Raw genomic sequence first — 15266 nt, 5'->3', positions numbered from 1 at the left:
TGCGTCTGACAATGAACTGGAAGAACCACTGTTCACCATTGGTCACTTTTCTCCTAAGAAGGAGGAGATGAGTCCAGAAGACTTGCGTCTGGTTCGCAGGTCTGAAAGGGCGACCAAAGGCAAACCTCCAAAGAGATTTGCTGATGAGTTTGCTAAGACAGCAACTGCTGTTCTTAGTAGCTCAGAGAAGGTGTGGGAACCTTCAAGCTTCAAAGAGGTCCAGGAGTTAACCTCTAAAGATGCTGAGCCTTGGCTTAATGCCATGAAGGCTGAAGTTGATTCCTTGAACAGGAACCAAACTTGGGAGCTGGTACCGGTAGTCCCAGGGATGAGACTGGTTGGCAGCAAATGGGTCTTCAAGGCCAAGAAAGACCAGAATGGCAAGGTTGTCAGACACAAAGCCAGATTGGTTGCCAGAGGTTTTTCACAGGTACCAGGGCAGGATTACCACGAGACCTACTCGCCCACCGTCAAATATGAGAGCATTCGGCTGATGCTCAAGATCGCTGCGGAGGAGAAACTGCATGTTTCCCATCATGACATTAATACAGCTTTTTTGTACGGGATTTTGGGGGAGGAGCTATACATGCTTCCACCTGACGGGATGCAGATACAGAAGGGAATGGTCTGTAAACTGCGGAAATCCTTATATGGTCTCAAGCAGAGTGCCAGGTGTTGGAACACAAAACTCACTGAAACGTTGCTTTCTCTAGGTTTTCACCAGGGCAAAGCTGATCCGTGTGTGTTTGTCAAGGAGGAGGGGCAAAACAAACTGTATTGTTTATGTTTTGTTGATGATCTTCTGATGTTTTGGAAGAATCAGGCTTTCTACCAAAGCACCCTAGCTCAGCTGAAGGAGCACTTTGACATGAAGGATCTTGGTGAGGTATCCAACTATCTTTCTCTGCAGGTGGAGAGGGACCAAGCAGGTAATTTTCTGGTACACCAAACACAGAAAATTGCTGATGTATTAACCAGGTTGAATTTGGTTGATGCAAACCCAGCAGACACACCGATGGTGACAGGTTACCAGGTAGACAGTACTGCTGAAGCGTTTTCTGACACAACGCTGTACAGATGCATTCTAGGCAAGTTGAATTTCATTGCTAGATGTTCAAGACCTGACATTGCTGTAAGCACTAACCTGCTTAGCAGACATGCTAACAATCCTACTGTTCAGGATTGGAAAGCTCTGAAGCGCATAGCCCGGTATTTGAAAGGGACTATGCACTACAGGCTGAGGTTCACCAGTCAGAAGACTGGAGGTCTTGAAATCTTTGCAGATGCAAGTTTTGGAAGTGACACCACGGATGGTACAAGCACGTCTGGAGTATGCTACATGTACAACCACTGCCTGTTTGACTGGTTGTGCAAAAAGCAGACGACAGTTAGCCTAAGTTCCTGTGAAGCAGAACTCAATGCTCTGTCATATTCACTCATGGATTGTGAATGGTTGATGCAACTGTTTAAGGACATTGGGGTTTCTGTGAAATGTCCTATACAAGTGTATCAAGACAATAGATCTTGTTTGGCTTTGCTGAACTCGGAGAGTTGCAAGCAAAGGACCAAGTACTTGCAGATTAAGCTACATCGTGCAAGAGAGTGTATTCAGAAAGGACTCATTCAGGTGTCCTACATGCCAGGAAATGAAATTCCTGCTGATCTGTTGTCCAAGGTTGTTAACAGAGAACAACTTAAGGTTTACGTACAAAGGTTGCAATTGGGTTGAACCACAGGTACTACAGGTTACACGGAAAGGGGGAGGATGTTAGGATATTTCCGTTCCACCTTAAAAGGGAGCAGGATGTTTGTGTCACAGCCTGCGTAAGTTCCTGTCTCACAGGATGTTTATGCTATATGTTCCTTTCGTTTTCGTCTGTTATGCCTGAGCAGTCGGAGCAGACGGTCATGTTTTCTTTTGTTATGACCAACGCCAAATAAACTGTAAATATGCATGTTCTGCTCTCATGCTGTGCAACTTCTTGCTGTGTGAATTCTGCTGTTAAGAGTGTGCTCTAAGCCACAGGCTTAGTGTCGCTAAATAGCTGATACTGTGTGACTACGGGAGGTCGATGGATCGTCCGGCACCGAGCTTGGCAGCTTCAGATGGACTCTATCTCCCTGGCAGTATCCCAACAGAGAGATGGAGTGTTCCGGCCGCTGAACTTTTTGTAGAAGAAATGGAAGCGATCCATCGTCAACTCCAACACAACTTAGAAAGGGCCAAAGAAGAATATAAGAGGCAGGCAGACAAGAGCAGAAGGGAAGGTGAAACAATTAGGGTGGGGAGTCGGGTCTGGCTATCAACCCAAGGGTTGCCGTTCAAGGGGAGTTGCAAGAAATTGAGGCCGAAAAGATTGGGACCATTTGAGGTCATCCAACAGGTCAACCCAGTGGCTTTCAGACTCCGGTTACCGAACCACATGAAACTGCACCCAGTATTCCACAGGTCATTACTGTCACCATACAGGGGGGAAGGTGAAGGGGTGTCCACACGGGGGCCAGCCATAGAAGAAAGGGAAAGCCGCAACTATGTGGCGGAAATCATCGACTCCAGGTGGAAGGGTAATCAGGTGGAGTATTTGGTCGCGTGGGAAGGGGAACCGGAGTCGGAAAACACCTGGGTGAAGGCAGAGGAGGTCCATGACGAGGTCTTGATCGAAACGTTCCACCAAAGGTTCCCCAGGAAACCTCAGACAGTAGCGAGGTTCCGGAGGGAGTACTTTGGCACCACCGACGATGAGGAGGAACTGGAGGGATTCAGGGAATCGGAGTTGGAAGGGGGTACAGACTCCGAGGAGGAGGAGTACTTGGAAACCGGGAACAGCAAAAGGTGGAGGGAAGTGTTCGAAACTTCGGAAGATGAGGGAGGTTCCTTCAGGGGTTTTGCTCCCTCGCCTCCCGCAGAGGAGGGGAGGGAAGGGGGTGAAGGGGGCCCTAGAGGGGAGGTGGATGTCAGGGAACTGTCATCTGAGACGAAGGAGGTGAAAGGGCTCATGGAGGGTGAGAGAGACCACTCAGCGGAGGAGGGGACCAGCAGGGGGAGAAGTGGAGTTACAAGGGAAAGTGAGTCGGAGGGAGGGCTCAGAGATACTTCAAGCGAGAACAGTGGAGAGGTTTCAGGACCTCCCGTAGGGACACCCACTCCTCGGCGGAAACTGTCACGCCGAGAGTCCAGAAGACGCGTTTCCGTTAAGGAGCTTTTATGCTGGAAGAAGTTCCGTAAACGCCCACTGTCCGATTCAACGAGCGATTGATGGAGCCATGCTTAAGGAGCTCCATCACAGACAGAGGTTTGGGAACTTAGCCAAACTCTGAGGGATCAGGATTTTACGCACAAGCAGCTCACCATCCCATCACAGTTACTCACCAGAAAATGAAAATATTGACAAGGAACATGTCAACAGAAGATCAGAAGGTTTTGATGAAGAAGAAAGGGTTTCAAATTGGGGGTGGAGTAAAATATTTGGGTATTACTATGACAAATATGAATTGTATGTTGTTTCAAAATAATTATGTTAAGACATGGACTGAAATAAAAAAAGACAGGTCAAGATGGGAGCTGATAAAATTGTCATTGAGTAGAATCTCAGTGATAAAGATGAATGTTTTGCCTAGAATGAGGTTTTTATTTCAAAATTTTTGACTAATGATTTATCATTTAAACAATGGCAAAAAAATTTTATTTGTTTTTATGGCAGAGGAAGAAACCATGGGTTAAAATTAAAGTACAGTGGTACCTTGGAAGTCAAATGGAATCTGTTCTGGAAGCACAGCTTCTGATTGGCTGCAGAAAGTTTGGGAGCCAAAACATTTGAGTTGCAAAGCGTTGGTCAACCAAGGTAGGACTGTATTGCAAGATGCAAAGGAAAGGGGAGGATTAGGCATACCTGGCTTGAATTTGTGTTTTGCCGCTTGTTGCTTAGTGTGGATAAAGTATTGGGTGACACTGAAAAATAAAACACACTTGGAACTGGGAGGACATGATTTAACGTTTGATTGGCATGGGTATTTGTGGTATGATAAACTTAATGTGGATCTCAAAAATCACTTCATTAAATGTGCCGTATTAAGAATCTGGAATAGATATGAATCTAGGTTATGTACAAAGACACCTTCATGGATTTCACTACAATAAGCTTCAATAATAATAATAATAATAATAATAATAATAATAATAATATAAATAAGTAAATAAATAAATAAATAAATAAATATTTTTAATATCCCGCCCTCCCCAGCCAAAGCCGGGCTCAGAGCGACTAACAACAGTAAAAGTAACACAGTTTACATAAAATCACAATCTATTAATTGCAATACATTCTAAAATCAATTCAGAATCAAATTAATGGCAACTATTGGGCTAGAATTCTGTGAAGATTACCAAAGGAGGGGGTCAGACTGTACCTTGGCCAAAGGCCTGGTGGAACAGCTCTGTCTTGCAGGCCCTGCGGAAAGATATCAAGTTCCGCAGGGCCGTAGTCTCTTGTGACAGAGCGTTCCACCAGATCGGGGCCACAGCCAAAAAAGCCCTGGCTCTGGTTGAGGCCAGCCTAAACTCCCTGTGGCCTGGGACCTCCAAGATGTTTTTGTATGAAGACCACAAAGTCCTCCGTGGGACATACCAGGAGAGGCGTTCCCATTGGTACAAGGGTCCTAGGCTGTATAGGGCTTTAAAAGTTAAAACCAGCACCTTAAACCTGATCCTGTACTCCACTGGGAGCCAGTGCAGCTGGTATAGCTCCAGGTGAATGTGATCCTGCGGCGAGGAACCCGTATGGAGTATCGCCGCAGCATTCTGCACCCGCTGGAGTTTCTGGGTCAGTCTCAAGGGCAGCCCTACGTAGAGTGAGTTACAATAATCAAGTCTGGAGGTGACCGTCACGTGGATCACAGTGGCTAGGTCAGGGCAAGAGAGGTAAGGAGCCAACTGCTTAGCTTGGTGGAGATGAAAAAATACCCCCTTTATTATAGCTGCAATCTGCACCTCCATGGAAAGGGAGGTGTCGAAGATTACACCCAAACTCTTAATGGATGGTGCTGGCACTAATTGCACCCCCGCAAGAGATGGGAGTTGCCCCCCAATCCCATATCGTCCCGACCCAGCCAAAGGACCTCTGTCTTCAAAGGATTTAACTTCAACCAGCTCCCACGTAACCATCCAGCCACAGCTTCCAAAAATCTGATCAGTGTGTCAGGACGGCCATTCATCAACAGATAGAGTTGGGTGTCATCAGCATACTGATGACAGCCCAAACCAAAACTCCAGACAAGCTGGGCAAGGGGGCGCATAAAGATGTTGAAAAGCATCGGGAAGAGTATTGCACCCTGCGGCACTCCACACAGCAAGGACTGGCTCGACGACAGGTCCCCCCCCCCAAGTGCCACCCTCTGTCCCCGACCAGAGAGAAATGAGCGCAGCCATTGAAGGACTGTGCCCTGGATCCCCATGTCAGCGAGGCAGTGGTCCAGGAGTTTGTGATCGACCACGTCAAAGGCTGCCGACAGCTCTAAAAGAATCAGCAGCCCCGACCCACCTTGATCCAGCTGCCTGCGGAGATCATCTGTTAGGGTGACCAGAGCTGTCTCGGTCCCATGACCAGAGCGGAAGCCGGAATGGAATGGATCCAGAGCCGATATAGAAAAGAGGCGATAGGGAAAGAGTTGACCATGGGTAGGCAAACTATTTTTTTTTATATATATATAAATTTTTATTAATTTTTCAACACATATTAAAACACAATACAAAACAATACATAAACAAACAAACATATAAACACGTATAATTTCTTAACCTCTTTTTCTTAGACCTTATTTCAACGACTTCCCCATACCTCCCTTTTCTGCATCCCTGTTTAAAACTTTTCCAGCAACCCCTAATTTCAATTACTTATAATTCACTTTCTTTAATCCTTTTTCTCTTATCCAATTGTTTGTCACTGCAATTCTATTTTGCATTACCCATGACATTTTAACACTCATTAATTTTACAACAGTTCTTAAGATAAACTTTAAATTTCTTCCAATCTTCTTCCACCATCTCTTTCCCTTGGTCGCGGATTCTGCCAGTCATCTCAGCCCATCCCATATAGTCTATCACCTTTGTCTGCCATTCTTCCAGCGTGGGTAGTTCTTGTGTCTTCCAATACTTTGCTAAAAGAACTCTTGCTGCTGTTGTCGCATACATAAAAAACGTCCTATCTTTCCTTGACACCAATTGGCCTACCATGCCCAGGAGAAAGGCCTCTGGTTTCTTCGCGAAAGTGCATTTAAGCACCTTTTTCATTTCATTATAAATCATTTCCCAGAAGACCTTGATCCTTGGGCACGTCCACCAAAGGTGGTAGAAAGTACCTTCAGTTTCATTACATTTCCAGCATTTATTATTGGGCGTATGATAAATTTTTGCAAGCTTGACTGGGGTCATGTACCACCTATACATCATTTTCATAATGTTCTCTCTTAAGGCATTACATGCCGTAAATTTTATACCGGTGGTCCACAACTGTTCCCAGTCAGCAAACATAATGTCATGACCAATGTCTTGTGCCCATTTAATCATAGCTGATTTAATCGTCTCATCCTGTGTATTCCATATCAACAGCAAGTTGTACATTCTTGACAAATTCTTAGTATTGGGTTCTAACAATTCTGTTTCTAATTTTGATCTCTCCACCTGGAAGCCAATTTTCCTGTCCTGTTTGAACACTTCATTTATCTGGTAATAGTGTAGCCAGTCTCTTACTTTTGACTTCAGTTTCTCATAGCTCTGCAATTTCACTTTTCCCTCCTCATATTCTATAATTTCCCAATATTTTGGCCATTTTGATTCCATGTTAAGTTTTTTCACCTCCTTAGCTTCCATTGGTGACAACCACCTAGGTGTTTTATTTTCCAACAAATCTTTGTACCGAATCCAAACCTTATATAGTGCTTTCCTGACAATATGGTTTTTGAAGCCCTGGTGAATTTTAACCTTGTCATACCATATATATGCATGCCATCCAAACCTGTTATTAAACCCTTCCAAATCCAAAATGTCTGTGTTTTCCAGAAGCAGCCAATTTTTCAGCCAGCAAAAAGCCGCTGATTCATAATACAATTTTAAGTCTGGCAGGGCAAACCCCCCTCTTTCTTTTGCATCAGTTAATATCTTAAATTTTATTCTCTTAATATCTTAAATTTTTATTCTTAAATTTGGCAAAAAGCCAAAAAAAGCATGGGTAGGCAAACTAAGCCCCAGGGGCTGGATCCGGCCCAATTCTAAATCCGGCCAGCAGATGGTCCAGGAATCAGCATGTTTTTACATGAGTAGAATGTGTGCTTTTATTAAAAATGCATCTCTAGGTTATTTGTGGGGCACAGGAATCAGTTCTTATTCCCCCCCCCAAATATAGTCTGGCCCCCCATAAGGTCTGAGGGACAGTGGACCAGCCCCCTGCTGAAAAAGTTTGCTGACCCTTGGGGTTGACTTATCAAGAGCTATTGGAGTGAAGTCAATAAGACTGTAAAATTAAAACAGGGGAATGGTTAACAATGGAAGGTTATAGATTCCAGTGGTTATCTCATTTACAACTAGCAGAGAGATCAAAGTTGGATGAAAGGGCTAAGTTTTACATTGTGCTATGGTATATAGATGATATAGATATAGATATAGATATAGATATAGATATAGATATAGATATAGATATAGATGATATAGATAGATAGATGTATTGACGCTTTCTAACTCAGGTGAATTTATTTAGAATGTACAAAGGTGTTGCAATTATTTGTGGGAAGAATATGAAGGGACATTTTATCATGCCTGGTGGAATTGTAAAAAAAAGCCACCCTAAGAAATATTGGATGCAAATACATACATTGATACAGAAGATTTTAAAAATTAACATTCAACTGAAACCGGAACTTTTCCTGCTAAGAAGAATGGATATACAATTAGAAAAGGACTATGGAACGTTATTTCAACACATGACCACAGCGGTGAGACTTTTATATGCACAAAGATGCAGTGGCGTAGCGTGGGTTGTCAGCACCCGGGGCAAGGCAAGTAATTTGCGCCCCCTAACCCGTGGATTTTAGTAGGGGCAGAGAGCTGCGAGTGCGAGCGCCCCCCCAGATGTTGCGCCCGGTGCGGCCGGCCCCCCTGCACCCCTCACGCTACGCCACTGCAAAGATGGAAAGATTCATCATACACAGCTCCACATCTCACTGCTGTATGAGTGCCTTCCAGAGCTGGGCAATGAACAAGAGTTCCTTGGTCGGAGATGATCCACTGCCACTCTTGCCCTGCCCTAGTTAGTGCAGTAGCACCCATGACACATGGCAGCCGAAACTGGAGATAATACCATCTTCATACCTAACCTAAGTAATTTTTAATATCTGTAGAGAGATGGGAGATTAAATGGATTCTGGTGCATGATGGGTGTATCCAATAGTTCCTGGCACTGGGCATACTCTGCTAGCTTTTTGGAGCTAGGGTAAAGGTTACTATCTATCCCAAATGTTTACATAAGTAGATATTTCTAAGTCACACAAAAGTCTTTTAAGCCCTATGAAACCTTTGGACAGATGAGATTTCTTAACTATGAGCATGTTTTCTTTCACTGGACCTGATTCTGTGTGCAGCCGCTGCCTCGGATGTAGAAATTGAATAGCCTTCCCCATCTCTTGATCTTTATGTGAGCAAACGCTTCATCTGCAATGTTTACTTTTTTCCCTAGCATGAAGATAAAGTCTACCTCCAGACTGCAGCTGCTTTGTGGGAGGCATTCAACTGCATACCACAAATTCAGGTTTGTGCAGTTACGGTAAATGAATTAAGGAGCTCTGTCACAATGGAGAGTGTTTGTGGGGGTGCAAGGAGAAGCAATTAAAGTGGATGTGGTTGCATTGCTCCACAGATCTGCTTAAGCATCGAGGTAGGGTTCAGAGCTTTTGCAAGATGAAGAGGTGTCCTAGCTGTTAGCCATGTGAAATACAAGAAAGGGCTGTAGCTCAATTCCAATCTGCTTTGCATGTGCAACATCCCAGCTTCAATGCCTGTCATCTCCAGATAGTATAAAGATTCCTGCCTGAAACTCTGGTGAGTTGCTGCCAGTAGTGTAGACACTGAGGTGGATGAACCAGTGCTCTGACTCTGAATATTCTACATGTTCTTATGAAAATGAGAAGAACAAGGGCTCACTCCATTGGCTCTGCTGCGACAGGCCAGCTTCTTCAGGTCTCCTCTCCCCCCAACTATCATCTGGGAAGCAGCCATTTCACCAGACTGCCTCAGTGGGAGAGAGAGGAAGCAGGGTTCATTGCATCCGCTGTACATCCTGCCCGTGGGCATAGCCAGGATTTATTGGGGGGGGGCAGGCTTTATGTTAGGGAAGCAGAAGAGAGTTATCTGTGATGCAATTGGTCAGCTGGTTGTGTTTTTATTTATTTACTTTATTTGGGGGGCAACTGCCCTCCTGTCCCCCTGCCTACGCCTATGCTTCTGCCTCTGGTCACAGTGGGCAGCCAGATGGCTGTGGGAAACCTGCAAGCAGGACCCAAAAGCATATGCTGCTCCAGACGATATTCAAAAGCATGCCACCTCCAGCCATGACGGCCGAACATAGCCTCCATCATGGCTAGTAGCCACTGATAGCCTTGAATTTGTCTAAGGTAAAGGTAAAGGGACCCCTGACCATTAGGACCAGTCATGACCAACTCTGGGGTTGCAGCGCTCATCTTGCTTTATTGGCCGAGGGAGCTGGCGTACAGCTCCCTCCTTAGTCATGTGGCCAGCATGACTAAGCCGCTTCTGGCGAACTAGAGCAGAGTACGGAAACGCCGTTTACCTTCCCGCTGGAGTGGTACCTATTTATCTACTTGCACTTTGATGTGCTTTCGAACTGCTAGGTTGGCAGGAGCAGGGACCGAGCAACGGGAGCTCACCCCGTCGTGGGGATTCGAACCGCTGACCTTCTGATTGGCAAGCCCTAGGCTCTGTGGTTTAACCCACAGTCCTCCTTTAAAGCCATCCAGGTTGGTGGTCAGCCATGGCTCCTGTTGGAGCCAATTCCACAGTTTAATTTGCGCGCTGTGTGAAATCCTTTCTTTTGCCAGTCCAAAATTCACGACTTCTCGTGTTATATGAGAGGGGAAGAAAAACTTTTCTCTATATCAGGCCTCGCACAAGTCTATACCTCACGTGGCCTTTTCGCTAAGCTAACAAGGCCCCAAGGCAGCCACCTTTCTTCAGAGCGTACTCCGCCCTGTGTGAATGGAAAATGAACCCATCCCGCCGGTTTCTGCTTTGCCGTGACCTCCTTCTTCCCTCTCGCACTCCTGCCCCTCCCGGGCTCCGCCTCCTCTCGCCTTGAGGTTTCTGCTCTGAGCAAAGCGCTTCCCGGATCAGAGCGACGCCGTCCGCGCTCGGCGACGATGGTCCTTTGGGCACTGGCTCCGGAGGGCGCGCGGCTCTTCTCGTGGGCGCTCGCCCTGTTCGCCCTGCTCGCCACGTTGCTGGCCGTCTTGCTCGCCCGCTTGCTGCTCGACCAGTACTGGAAATACATGGAGCTGAAGTCCATCCCGGGATTCAGTCCCTGGTACCCGCTGCTGGGCAACGCGCTTCTCTTTGAACGAGATGGGGAAGGTAAAAGGCTGAGAGAGAGAGAGAGAGAGAGAGAGAGAGAGAGAGAGAGAGAGAGAGAGAGAGAGAGAGAGAGGCGCAACCAGTTCCCTTCTCTTGAGATTGGGCAGACATCACCTGCCCAACGCGACGCTTCTGGGACAGGCACAAATAAGAGGCGTTGTGAAGCAGCTGCCCTCCGCCTCCCAGACGGATCTCCTCGCTTGCGGTGGTTGTTTTGGGACCTTGCTTTTCGTTTTATCGCCTCATTTCAGCACTGTACAATACAAACATTATTTATTTGTTTAGCGAGAGACGTTGCAGAAGATGAGATGAGTACAACACATTTTTTAATATATATATATATATATTCACAGTTAAAATGATGATCAGAAACAGACATTTTGTCAGATAAGAGTTTGCTCCCCTGAATAATTTAACTTACCACCCCGGCAAACTAAAACTACCTCTCTAAAGACAAAACTGGCCACTTTTTCAGAGGTGTAGCGGGACCTGTGCCTCCAATAAAAGGTTAATCTAATAATCAATCTCTCACTACCCATCAGTAATGTGGAGCCCCTTTGTATGGAAACACCCATTAAAGGGGCTCATTTATATGGTCAGACTGAGTTCTAAGCAAATCTAAATATACTCTTAGATGGGAATGATTGAGCATGCTACATAAATTAAAACTTTACTTGAAAGTGGGAGGCTGAAACCAGCTCCTTGCCTGAATTTTGGAAGAGGGGTCTATTGTGGTGTGGCGTTTGATCTTAGTTTAGACTATGCGATAAATTTATTAGAACAAGTAGCCTAGGGGTGGGATCACTGAATTTATTCTGTTCAAACCAGATGCATGTCTTCTCAGCCTTCTTTCGGCAGATGATGAATTACTTTGAAGAATTCCGGAATGTCCCACTGCTACAGCTTTGGGTAGGACCACTGCCCTATGTCATCTTGTATCATCCAGACACTATAGAGGTGAGTCTCTCATGCTTAGTTTTCTCTGCAGGGCTGGAGAACTCGCCACCACCAAAGGCCCTGTTCTCTTGGGTTTGGAAGGCCTAGTGGGTGGTGCTGTAGCAGGTGGTGAACAGCAGTAAAGTGTAAGTCAAAAATGTAGGAGGAGCAGAGCCAACCCAAAATATGGGTTGTAGTTTTGAATCAATGTGTGGCGATCAAGAGGGGGGGGTCACAGTGGGAGTCATTCCCCTTCCTGCTCTTTTGTGTGTGTAGTGCACAGTGCTTTAGTCAATACGATTTCCCATGGTCAGAGTGCAGGGCTTCAGGGCCCTGTAGAGGTCCTTACCATTTTGATGTCAGGATCCGGCATACCTTGGGGCATAATCAAACTCGGGGAAACTAAACAGAAAGCAAATGAGCTGCTACCTACATTGCAAAAAGCTTAGGGGGATTTGTGGTCAAGTCTGCTAAAACACTAGCCATCACTTTGAACTCAAATATATTTTAAATTTTCTCTCTCTTTGGCAGGTTGTTTTGAGTAGCTCTAAGCATATTACTAAATCCCGCCCTTACGAGTTTCTGCATCCTTGGCTAGGCAAAGGACTTCTAACGAGGTAAAGGAAAAAGCACCCCTGGAATGTGGTCGGGCAGTGTACCCTTTTGGAACACAGCATAGGTGGCATGTCCAGTACTGGATGAACAATGAAGTCTCGCCATACATGTATAATGAATGAGTGATGGAGGAAGTGGAGATGAAGTCATAGGTAAAGGTAAAGGGACCCCTGACTATTAGGTCCAGTCATGGCCGACTCTGGGGTTGCGGCGCTCATCTCGCTTTATTGGCCAAGGGAGCCGGCGTACAGCTTCCGGGTCATGTGGCCAGCATGACTAAACCGCTTCTGGCGAACCAGAGCAGCACACAGAAACGCCCTTTACCTTTCCACCGGAGCGGTACCTATTTATCTACTTGCACTTTGACGTGCTTTCGAACTGCTAGGTTGGCAGGAGCCCCAGGGACCGAGCAATGGGAGCTCACCTCATCGCGGGGATTTGAACCGCCGACCTTCTGATTGGCAAATCCTAGGCTCTGTGGTTTAACCCACAGCACCACCTGCGTCCCAAGTCAGGCACACCTGAAATCTATCCCACTGCCCACTCTCTACCTGCATGTGTGCTACTGAAAAGAGCCATTCCTTGTGTACAGAGGCGTCTGTTGTAGATGGGCGGCCCCTTTCAGATACTCAGCTGTGTGTGTGGACTTTGGGTGCAGTCCTGCTCTATTTCTCCTGTTCAGTACCTCTGTAACCTAATAAAATGGCCAGCTGGGGGCAAGCGGGGGTGGGATGGAGTGTCTGGAAAGCTGTTCCAGGTCCTGCTTGAAAGCATTGCATGTATTTTGCTTTGAGATTTGTTTGTGTAGAGAAAGATAATGTTTAAGTTTTTCTTCCACAGCACTGGGGGCAAATGGCGGTCCCGAAGGAAAATGTTAACGCCCACCTTCCATTTCACCATTTTAGAAGATTTCCTCGAGGTGATGAATGAACAAGCCAATATCCTTGTTCAGAAACTTGAAAAGCATGTGGACAAGGAGCCGTTTAATTGCTTTTTCTACATCACATTGTGTGCCCTTGATGTAATCTGTGGTAAGTGCTGTGGTTGCTGTCAAAATGTTGCAATAAATGAGGTTTAAGCATCCCTCTCAGTTTCTGGAAGAATTTACTTTTTTGTGAAGCCTGAACAGAAGAGTTGTTTGTCATCTATATTGAGCACATTCCATTTTTTATTTTTTAAAAAATCATAAATTCATAGAACTGGAGAGTTGGCAGATACCCCAACTGTCATCTAGTCCAATCCCCTGCAATGAAGGAATCACAGCTAAAGAATCATTGACGGATGACCACCCAACCTCCAGTGAAGAAGAGTCCACAACCTTTCATGGATTGCAGGAACAGGATTCTTTAACTGATTTTTATTTCCTTTGTTCCTAGAAACAGCTATGGGCAAGAGCATAGGAGCACAACACAATAAGGATTCGGAGTATGTCAGAGCTGTCTACAGGTAGGTGCCAATGTGATTATTCTAGCAGCAGGGACGGGGAACCTGTAGTCTGCCAAAGGTCCGAGATGCTGGTGGCCAGAGTCAAACAGCATCAGGGAGAGCCACAGGTTCCCCATCTCTGCAGCAGAGCCTTGATCCACAAATACTTTTACAAGGGGCTAGATGGAGAAAAAGACTCTTTCCCTTCCACAATGCAGATAGCCTTTAGCTTGAACTTGACTGTCTGCATGATAAATTTGCAAAGGCCTGCTTTGCATGATCTTCACCTTTTTGGAAGCAGATTGCACAATTGGACCTCTATATGGGCTTATGTAGATGCCCTGCTCAGTGGAGGAGCTGAGCATGCTCTATGTCATGAACTGGAACTCTGATTATCTGTTTCACGTGTCATCCATATTTCTCTGCCTTTCTACATGGACACTCAACTTTGCTCAGCCTAGTAGCAAGAAATCTGGGCTCTTTGCTGTACTTCTCATCACTTTCCTGGAGATATACCCAGCCTTGTTGCTTGTTACCCTAGGATGAGTGTTCTGATTCAAGAAAGACAGAAGTCTCCTTGGCTCTGGCCTGGCTTTCTGTATCATATGTCCAGAGATGGAAGAGAACATTACAGGAACCTGAAGATACTCCACAGCTTTACTGATAATGTAAGCTGCTGAGTTTTCTCTTTTTGCATTATATTTCATAGACACAGATACTAAAGTGTGTTCTGCTAAGATTCACAATGGTCCCCCTGCCCTGGACTCCAGAGCCCTGTTCAAGGCTTGTTAGCCTTGGCATGTGTGGGCAAAAGTTTGCAAAGGGACACATTGGGCCAGCCCCCAACATCGCTGACAGTACCCCCTCCATTCCCAATCTTTGTGCATTTAGAGCAAAGATCTAATGAAGGCTTGCAGGTGTATTTTCCTAAACTCACTTTCAAGACTCCTGGAATTTGGAATCCCACATTCAGGCTACCTAATGGATCTCATGGCTGAGTCAGGATTCAAACTCAAGCCTGAGTCCAATACTAACTACAATGCCTCACTGCCACCATTTTGTTATTGCTGGTACATCAAGTGTGTCTTCATAGCCAGGGACATAGCCAGGGACATAGCTAAGTCCAACAGATATAGCTGATTGTTTTATTTGGCACTGCAGGGACTGCACACATTGGATTATGCAACCTGAGAAATGAATGGCTTTTTTGTTTTTATTATCTAAGGTCATTGCAGAAAAAGCTCAAGAACTAAAAAACCAGGAGAAGCATAGAAGCGATGCTGTCAGCAATGGTGATCAAAGCAAGTGCAAAGTCAGGAGGGCTTTTCTCGATATGCTTCTGAATGCCACAGATGATGATGGGAAGAAGTTGAGCTACCTGGACATTCGAGAGGAAGTGGATACATTCATGTTTGAGGTAGACAAGAGTGCTGGAGGAGAGTGGTGGTTAAGGATGCAATCCCAATGAACTGAATGAGCCTTATTTCCAAGTAGACATGTTAGTAGGATTGCATTGTAAGAGAAATGAAGGTCTACAATGGGTGCCCCCAAAGGCAAGACGACCTGCCTGCTGCCTAGAGGGAGGCACTTCCAAAAAGACTCTTGCTTTTCATCAGCTAAGTAAGGGGAAGCAGTGGTAGGTTACAAAATAAATTAAAGT

The 15266-nt window shown here is 45.6% G+C and overlaps 1 protein-coding gene and 2 long non-coding RNA genes across 5 annotated transcripts in view; 1 reads left to right on the top strand and 2 right to left on the bottom strand.

The window, feature by feature from the left end:
- The window catches only part of LOC310770361, a 334814-nt gene that overhangs the window by 81205 nt on the left and 238343 nt on the right, over nucleotides 1-15266 (bottom strand). The gene's annotated exons all lie outside the window — the stretch shown is intronic.
- The window catches only part of LOC310770143 (cytochrome P450 4V2-like), a 100171-nt gene that overhangs the window by 24193 nt on the left and 60712 nt on the right, over nucleotides 1-15266 (top strand). For 2 of the 3 annotated variants that reach the window (XM_083630530.1, XM_083630527.1), the window contains exons 1-7: nucleotides 10397-10630; nucleotides 11475-11587; nucleotides 12098-12183; nucleotides 13022-13212; nucleotides 13558-13627; nucleotides 14148-14274; nucleotides 14832-15023. In XM_083630530.1, coding sequence (XP_083486656.1) covers nucleotides 10420-10630; nucleotides 11475-11587; nucleotides 12098-12183; nucleotides 13022-13212; nucleotides 13558-13627; nucleotides 14148-14274; nucleotides 14832-15023 — 990 coding nt within the window. In that variant the 5' untranslated portion in view covers nucleotides 10397-10419. Of the gene's footprint in view, nucleotides 1-10396; nucleotides 10631-11474; nucleotides 11588-12097; nucleotides 12184-13021; nucleotides 13213-13557; nucleotides 13628-14147; nucleotides 14275-14831; nucleotides 15024-15266 lie in introns of those variants that run through there. The other variant, XM_083630528.1, reaches the window with a different exon arrangement.
- The window catches only part of LOC310770345, a 76302-nt gene that overhangs the window by 24686 nt on the left and 36350 nt on the right, over nucleotides 1-15266 (bottom strand). The gene's annotated exons all lie outside the window — the stretch shown is intronic.

This window comes from Podarcis filfolensis (genome assembly GCF_964270895.1).
Source record: "Podarcis filfolensis genome assembly, chromosome: 9".
Classification (NCBI taxonomy): Eukaryota; Metazoa; Chordata; class Lepidosauria; order Squamata; family Lacertidae; genus Podarcis; species Podarcis filfolensis.
This window is presented reverse-complemented; position numbering and strand designations above follow the sequence as displayed.